This window comes from Eutrema salsugineum, unplaced genomic scaffold, assembly GCF_000478725.1.
Source record: "Eutrema salsugineum unplaced genomic scaffold, Eutsalg1_0 scaffold_1, whole genome shotgun sequence".
Taxonomy (NCBI): Eukaryota; Viridiplantae; Streptophyta; class Magnoliopsida; order Brassicales; family Brassicaceae; genus Eutrema; species Eutrema salsugineum.
Window position 1 is genome coordinate 13362951 of NW_006256909.1, and position 9313 is coordinate 13372263.

General features: G+C 28.5%; 1 protein-coding gene across 2 annotated transcripts; it reads left to right on the forward strand.

Annotated features, from left to right (window-relative positions):
• The first annotated feature begins 6421 nt into the window (after positions 1–6421).
• On the forward strand, positions 6422–8498 carry LOC18028740. 2 transcript variants are annotated; one of them, XM_024149419.1, is made up of 7 exons: positions 6422–6523; positions 6707–6816; positions 7333–7476; positions 7564–7650; positions 7731–7856; positions 7942–8037; positions 8226–8498. In XM_024149419.1, the coding sequence occupies exons 1-7, from the start codon at positions 6498–6500 to the stop codon at positions 8315–8317; spliced, it is 681 nt and encodes a 226-aa protein (XP_024005187.1). In that variant the 5' UTR covers positions 6422–6497; the 3' UTR covers positions 8318–8498. The 2 variants fall into 2 exon arrangements, with proteins under 2 accessions (XP_024005187.1, XP_024005188.1); XM_024149420.1 differs by having other exon boundaries at positions 6444–6523; positions 6703–6816.
• The last annotated feature ends 815 nt before the right edge of the window (positions 8499–9313 follow it).

The window sequence follows — 9313 nt, forward strand, 5'->3', positions numbered from 1 at the left end:
CTTAAATTATATGAACACATGTTAATATTGTGATTTATAAGTGAAATAAATTTTATGTGGAGCCATTATTAATATCCACGCGCAGTCTATTTACTTTTTATTTATATTTAAACAAGCGTGTTGCAAAACAAATTCACAACTTTTTAATATCCTGTTTTTCATCCGCGTATAATTTTTTCGTATTAGTTACATTTATCGTCATAATTAATACGAACACAGGTTATTTTAATGGACATTGTTGAATTATTTATGGTTAGAGATACGTGCAGAAAAGCAAGTCTTGTTGTAGATTAAGCACACGTGTTGTTTATTAAGTTTTACTTTTCTCTGTTACAAGTGAGAGCTAGACGTGTAACATGTGGGTAGGCATGTATGGCTTTTATATGTTAAAGATTAGAGATCATAAAGGAATGGATCTTAATTTTTTTTTTTCACGTGGAGAAGAGATTTAAATAACCATGATAATTAATCGAACTATGAATTAAAGCATATACTTAAGTATATATATATTTCCATATATTATTTATATATAATATTATATAGAGAGTATGAGGGAGAGATAAGAGGAGGAGAAAATGATTTTTTTCTTATTGACTACTTCTTCTTACAACAAGATAAGTTTTGTATTTATACTAGAAATCTATGCATAATATATTACTAGCCGACTTAACTGAGTTGGTAGATATGGCTGTGAGTTTGGATAATTATATACTTTATAACACTTTTTTTTTAAATTATTTATCATCATCGATATATTGCATATTACTTTGTTAAAAAAATTATCATAGAAAAATCTGTTTGAGACAAAAACCATTAAAAAATACAATAACATTTTCTCTGGAAGTGCCATTAAAATTATAATACTTTCATTTAAACTCTTAGATATATATCTTTTGTGTATTCTTTAATGTTTGGTTAAAATTTTCAGCATGGAAAACTCAATGGGACAAAAAATATGGTAAAAAAAAAGAGTGCATCTACGCATATCATTATACTTATCCTTCCAGAAGCATTCCTCTTTGGAGGTCTATATTTTGAGTGTTCCTTGCTGCCTCATTAAAAACCTTGTCATGGAAAAACTTAGTTGGACAAAAACCAAGATAAAAAAAAAAGAGTGTAGCCGCACTCGTCTTTTGGAGGAATCTTTTTATATGGTTCTTATGGAACTCTTTCATGTATGATATGTATGGTTCTTTTAGAATCTTTTCACAAATATTTTTACGACATTTTCTCTAAAAGATCATTCTGGAACCTTTTTACAAATGTCTTCAAACAAATTTCTCTATATGATTCTTCTGTAACCTTTTTACTTAGGAGGAGATTTTTATCTTATAAATCCATCGGCCTCTCGTGCTTTAGTTGAACCCGTGGTTCACTTTCTCTATTCACATCAATAAGTTCTTTCAAGACATTTATCTTTGACGGATCATAAGCAACATGATGTATAACTTTGTCACCCTCCTTGTATCTGTGAATATATCAAGTAACTAGTTTGCCAAACTTTGCAAATATGTAATTTTATGAACTTCTACCTCACGTTGATTGGTAGGAAGATCGAGATAAGCCAAAGTTTGTGTACACTTTTGTGATATCTTTTGGTGATTTTCTAGATCCTCCCCCTAACGCAGAGAATTTACATTCATATAAGTGGCAATCGGCAAAATGTGCCATAAACATATCTCCAGTTACCGGTTCAAAATATTACATTTAGAATAATCCCTTTTTATTATACTACTCGAGATAACTCTTCAAGAGTTTTGATGATCATCATTCTTTACTTCAATCGAGTAGTGTTCCCGGAAACATAATTTCTGATATAATCCTTCAAGGATTAATTTCTCTAGAGGTTAATCTTTGGTTCCACTTTTTTTCATAATGAAATAAAAATTGAGATCTCTTATCATCGATTTCATTCAGGTACCTGATTTTATCATTAACCATGTCAGTCAATCTTTTCAGGAGATTAATCCTCTTTCACTTCTTTTCTTTTTGAGAATTTGGAACCAAAGTAGTATATCATGTTTCTTACGTGACATAGACTCAAATAGATTGTCCTTCATGGACATTTATTTTAAGTGGAACTCAGCTGGGATATGAAATTTTCCTTTTCACTCAATATGAACTTCAGGTTCATATGAGGATCCATAATAATTCATTTCATGAATTTCATCCATCAACTGTTTATTGCATTGCAAAACTGCATTTTCTTTGCAACAACATGGTGATCACCATAATTGGTTTTGCAATCCTTTGGATTTGCTTTATTTTAAACTCATTTTGAATACGAACATAATCTTCTGGATGTTCAGCTTACTTTTGATGTGGAATTCTCTTCCTCGAGATTATGACACTGTCAAGGTCTATCCATCTTGCATTGAATCCCACTCTAGGACCAACTATATATCCAATGAGCTTTAAAACAAACAATGGTGATCCATCCATGAATACTTTTCACGATGACTTTCTTTTTCTATATGACATGCAATAGTTGAAAAGTTTCTGGTTTATAAACATGTACTCTCAATGATCTTATATCATTGGAACTACCAAGATGGCTTAACCGGTTTATTTAATTAGTAACTTCAGGTTTACTATTGTATATACTCTTGCCATATTTCCTTCCATATTATTATCACATATATGCATGTATCCATCGTGTGCTCTTCCACATAATTTTTCTTTTCTGGAGCTTCTAGCTCTTCCAAAGATTTTAACTCATGAAGCTTCCGAAGCCTCTAGCTCGTCCATGGTTTTAAGCTCTTTCGGAGCTTCTAGCTCTTCTGGGGCTCTTAGCTCTTCCGAGAATTTTTAGCTTTTCCGGGGTTTTCCGCTCTTCCTGAGCTTCTAACTCTTACGGGGCTTTTAGCTATTTCGAAAGTGTTTTTCTCTTCTGAAAATTCTGACTTTTAAAGACATGATTCAATGTCTTTAACCATATGGTAATCGATAAAATAAATTAAATAGTTAAACATATTAAATCATAAAAATAACTTATCAGATATAACTTTCATTATTGAGGAGGCAGAGCCTACCATAGATTTTAAGGAGGTCAATCCTACCATAAAAATGAACAGGAAATATAACCTTTCATTGTAGAATATAAATAAAGAGGAGGATTAACCTTCTACTACATAAATATAGATACAGAGGAAGATTAACCTTCCACTCTATCATTTTCTGATCATGGATGAGGTTTATTCTTCCACTCTATAAAAATATGATCAAGGAAGAGCTTTAAATCATCAACTTAGTAATTTTGTGATCATGGAGTAGGTTCAATCACAAACACTAATAACTAAACCTTGAAATCTAAAAATTAAATTTTTAATCCAAATTCTTAAAGTTTAAAGCTTAAAAGTTAAATATTTAATTATAAAATATTCACATTAAAAGATTTTTGCTTTCTAAAAAAATTAAATAATATGATTTGGATTTCGTTTAGGGAAAAGCACGAGTTTTCGTATTTAAAACCTCTAAATTATAAAAAAAAAAGAAATTGCTATATTAATTCAAAAAACAACATATGGTTAATGTATTTTATTTTAGTTTTCTTAACTATATTGAATAATATTATACAGCCAATATTTGAGGGTAATTGTATTCTCATGCATTTATGGAACTAAAATCACTCTTTTGGAAACTAATATTTTCCTTTTTTTTGGCAACTAAAAAACTAATCTTTTCCTCTCTTTTTTTTTTTAAGTTGGAGATAGGCGTGTAACATATGGGTAAATACGGTATGGCTTTTATTGGTTGGAAATAGAGCATAATTCATTTTTTTCACACGAAATCCGAGATTTAAATAACTATAATAATTAAAGCCAACATTATTTTTGATCAGAGAGATAGACTAATCACAAAAACTAATAATTTTATTATCTGAAAATAAATTAGATTATATTCTTAAAAAGCAACAAAATACTTTAAATACAAATAAAAAGAAAATTTAAAAACTAAAACTTGAAATCTAAAACTATTCTTTATTCCAAATTCTTATAACTTAAGGCTTACCATTTAAACCTGTAATATGAAACTATTTACAAAAATTGTTTGTTATTGGCCTTTTGGATTGAATTGGACTGTTTATTAGAAGAAATCTCATTTTCTGATTTTTTCATAAAAAAAAAAATCAAAATTTCTAGAAATAAAAAAATAAGTAAGATTGATTTTCCTTTAGAAGTCTAATTCTTATTTAAACTATGTACATTGATTTCAATAATCAATACTTTTTTAAAAAACACTCCGTACTATCTTCTCTCTTTTCCACATAATTATTCAATACTTACTCAATTTTTATATTTTACAATAGTTTTATATATTAAAATTCAACCATCTACCCTACTATTTTTTATATGTTTTTGTTGTTGTGATCTAATAAAATTTAATTATACTCCCTCTGTTCCACAATATTTGATGTTTTAAAATTTTTACACTTCTTAAGAAATAATAAATACATGCTTTTATTAATTATTTTTTGTTTTTTTAAAATTATTTTACTACTTTCAATAAATATATAACCATTATTCCCACTTTCCATTACTATTTTAGAAATTTGATATCTTACAACCAATGTAAATTAAATATTTTTTTAATTAACAAATAAAATAGCATTAAATACTCTTAAAACATCATCTTTTATGGAACAAGAACAAATCCTAAAACATCAACTATTGTGGAACAGATGGAGTAATATTTAAGAGTTTTTTTTTTTGAAATTATTTTTTCTTCTTTTATATTCTTAGCTACATTTTTTGCAAATAATGAAAACAAAAAATATGGATATTCATTATTTTTTAAAAAACTACAAAAACCTTAAAATGTAATACAATATATAAATAAGCACACGACACAACTAATAAAATATACACATAACTTAATTTGTATAATAGATTCAACACATAAAGTTTGGAAAAGTTAACGACATGAAAACATTTGGTGGAAAACAATGATATAGCATATTTTAGGTTTGGTTCGATATTGATTTTGAAATTAATGATTGTCGGCATTGTAATAAATAAAAGCATAATTAATAGAATATTGGAAATTAAAAGACGGGTAAAGACATAAACAAGAGTTTATTGGAGTTTAATAGAAAATTTATAGTAAAACGGGTAACGACTAATTAATAGAATATTATGTATATTTAAAAATATGAAATATAATTATATATCTAAAAATTATGTATATTTAGACTTGAAAAACAAAATTACAACTATAAAGGTTATATTTAGACCAAAAAAACCAAAATATCTCATACATCCAAAAATGTTAAGTTATATTTCTCAAAGTTGAATAATATTTTCAAAATTTAACCAAATTTCATTTATATTGAAATTTTTTTTTTTACTTTCTTTAGGTGTTTGGAATAAATTTCGAGTACTGAAACTCAGATGAAACTCAACTAAATCCGACCCTTAAAAGAAAATACCTAGCCTTCTAGTATCAAAAGACCAGAAATTTTATAAGAACCGACCCAAATGAAAACAGATATCATGATGTTCAGGCTATTTACAACTTTTGAATTTTTTAGTCAAGGGAACTTATGGAAAATTTGAAAAATCCACGGGGATGTCAAATATGATGGCATTGATGCTGGTAGAGGATGCTTTTAATATCTTAGGTGACGTGATTAATGGTTTATTGACCTGCTTAGAATTTGGTTTTAACTTATTCCTATTATTCAATAACACAATTAATTAACGAGATAAATTAACAATACGATACAACTGTAATTTATATATGTTTGAGGATAATTTTTTATTCATTTAACTGTTATGAGTTATGAGGAAAAAATTAATTATTTCTTAATAGATTATCTTTATTTAGGCATCTGATATGGTTAGTGATGTATATAGATATTTAGTATATAGTTTTAACTTTTAAGCAACAAGAGAGGCGTTAACTCCTCTTGCTTGGAAAATTCTTTTGATCTATTCAATAGTCGTGCGTAACAGTAAAATGTGATGTTTCACTTGCTTAACATCCTTACTTGGGACAACCATAACCAATTGGGTTTTTTTTTTGGCAGTCGTTTGGATTTTGGATTGTGAGCCTCAAGAGTCAACACGATCGCAAAATAATTATGAAAATGTCTTTTTCCCAATTTTATGTGAGAAATAGCAACTTATGTTTCCAACATAATATATTTATGAAAATAATTATGTTATTTCATTTTTACAAGAAAATTTCACATGAATTATTATTTTCAAGACTAATTTACTGATCATACTCCTTTTTTTTTACATATTGACCCGTAAGAGAAGAGAAAAGGAGAGGAAAATCAAGCATTTTGCGTTAGACGCGTTAAATGAAAAAAAAAAAAAAAGAATTTCTGTGGATTTCGGAGGGATTAGGCCGATTTTGGTCTCGGATACCTCAATTAACAAAAAATTAAATAAAAAAAAAGAGAGGAAAATACAAAGAAATACGCATTTATTGGATTTCAGCGATCAACTAACTAGTCGAGAAAATCAAAAGCAAAGTCGGTCCAAATCACTATGTACAGATCTCCTGTGTTCACTGAGTACGCCATGTTTAAACCTCTTTCCACCTTACACACTTACCAAATCCCCTACTAACTATACAACAGAATCCAACGAAAACAAACAAAAATCAGACAATCTTTCGTTTTCTCTTTCTGTAGTATTTCATATTATTATTATTATTCATTTCAGATTTGTTTCTTTTTTACATACTTGGAAGACAGATTCATGGCTTGTGTTAGGAACACACTCGTCATCTTTGCAGCTTTACTTCTAATCTACCAGAAGACAGCCACTTGCGATTTCCTCTCTCCTCTTCTTTCTCCTGTGTTCGGTTTGTCTTCTTCCTCTTCTCACCTTTTTTTAATCCGTAGAAAAATCCAATTTTGTTTTCTGGGTTTGCCTCAAATCTGATTTCTGAGGTCGAATTCTATATCCCAAATCTAGACTCCTACTACTACTTCTTCTTTACTCTCGTTTATCATCGATGTTTAGCTTTTTTGTAATAATCTGTTAATTAGTCAAAGTTCTGGGTTTTTATAGACTGAAAAATGCTTAATAAACTTTAATTTCTTTTCATTGAGTTTAGTTAGTTAAATTTCAAGATTATTGTTGTTTAACTCCCGCCGGAATTTGAACTAGAGATGCAAGAAAAAGGACAGAACTTTTTTTTTGTCAGAATTACAAGTACCTTTATGAGTTGGGTTTTTAATAAAAGTGTTCTTCTTTATGTGTTGGGTTTTTAGTAAAAGTGTTTTTCTTTAAGAAGTACTAAAAAAAAATTTATAATTTGATATGCTTGTGACTCATGTGAAGTTGGTTGATTTAATTTTTGTGGGAAAAAAAAAAGATAATATATGCCAGGAAGTGGAATGTGGAAAAGGGAAATGCAAACCATCTTCAAACACAACTTTTATGTATGAATGTGAGTGTGAAAATGGTTGGAAGCAGTTTGATCATCACCTCAAGTTTCTCCCTTGCGTCACCCCAAACTGTAAAATCTCTCTCTTTGCTTTTCTTGATCACAAGTTTGTTTGATTTTGATCACATATAACACAACAAAGAACATTGATCCTTTTAGGTACCTTTGATCTCACCTGCGGTGAAGCAGCTTCTCCATCACAGCCCAAAACGCCTCCTAAAGACAACAATGCTTCAATTTTCGAAGGTAATTCTAATCTCTAATCTCATTTGCTTCGATCCTCGATGTGTATACATATATATGACTCTAGTTGTTTCTTTATATAGCTTGTCATTGGGTGGATTGTGGAGGAGGGTTTTGCAACAGTACAATGCCGTTTTCATACAGCTGCGATTGCCGTGAAGGTTATAGAAATCTTATGAACATCACCACACTTCCTTGCTTCAAGGAATGTAAGAAGAACATAATTTTGTATATGATCTTATTTGATTGTCAATTGAAACAAAGACTTAATTTGTGAGTTTTTGTGTTTGGAAGGTGCACTTGGAATGGATTGCTTGAATCTTGGGATCCCTTTGTCAAACGCATCGTCGTCTTCTCCACCTGCTCTGCCTGATAGTAGCAAGAATCAAGGTTTGATGACTCCTCTGCTTTAATCTTAATCAGGATAGCATCATTTGGGTTTAGTAGTCTAGTTAAAGCATATCTACATATATAACACATGCTTTGGTCTAGAACAGATGTTTTTTAGTCAAATGAAGTTTTGATTAAATCTTATACTGAAGAAGTTGAGGTTTGTTGTTGGTTTTGTTAAATTACAGCACCAAGATTGAATGTTGGAGGATCATCGTTGTTGTGGATGACATCTCTGCTCTGTGTCTCTATAGCACCATGGAGGGTGCTCTACGTTTGAGATCTTCTTTTTTTTTGTTTTTGAATTTTGTGTATAAATTGATTCCATTTATATATTTTTATTGGGTATTGTATTGTTTTTATATTTTATTTCCTTCTTTTTTGGTTTTTATATTGGTCATCTTTTGTGCTCTAAGTGCAAGATTATCCGTGGTTTTTAAAGAATCTCTTATAATTAAAAATTAATTTTTTTAATCAGTAGGATGAAAAAGTTTTTGGATAAGTCTTTTATTTGGGAACAATAAAAGACCGTATACAAGTATAGGTGGCAATTTGATTGGGCTTGTATAAGTGTATAGATATACAGTAGAACCTCTATAAATTAATACTCAATAAATTAATAATCACTATAATTTAATAAATTTATCTGGTCCCGAGTCGGGCCAGTGTAAAAATCCATAAAATTCAATAAGATAATAAGATAATAATTTTTTTGAAACTCCTATGTAAATTTATGGTCCCAACATAAACATAAATTAATAATTATAAAAATTTATGTATATATAAATAAGATATAATATACTAAAGATTAATATGTTTTTTGTTATTATCTAAGTTCATCTCTTTAATTATTAACATTAATAACTTTAAATGTTGTTTCTTTTTTAACTCTATTCAAAATTTGTGAAAAAATTTAGATGTTATAATTGATTTTTTTACTCGTAACTATTTTCAAATTATATTATGGTATTGTCTTCAATTTTAGCACTAACATTAAACATAGTAGCCATATATTTTTCTAAATTTCGTACTAATGAACATTTATACTTTTATATAGATAAATTCAGTCCACAATTAACAAGTAGAAATAACTATTCTATTGTGATTGCTATGATTTTAATCATAATTTTAAGTTTGTGCATGCCATTTTATAAACATATGAGTTTAAATTCTTAAATATAACATCATTTCAAAAAAACATTTAAGAAGAATATGGACGAAAAATAATGTTTCTTTATAAATTAATAATTATTAATTTATAGATAAATTAATATCA

Excerpts from the sequence above, each read along its gene's own strand:
- LOC18028740 (XM_024149419.1), top strand. The coding sequence starts at position 6,498 with ATGTACAGATCTCCTGTGTTCACTGA. Across the intron at positions 6,817-7,332 it reads TCTTCTTTCTCCTGTGTTCG|ATAATATATGCCAGGAAGTG; the intron begins GTTTGTCTTCTT and ends GAAAAAAAAAAG. Across the intron at positions 8,038-8,225 it reads TGATAGTAGCAAGAATCAAG|CACCAAGATTGAATGTTGGA; the intron begins GTTTGATGACTC and ends GTTAAATTACAG.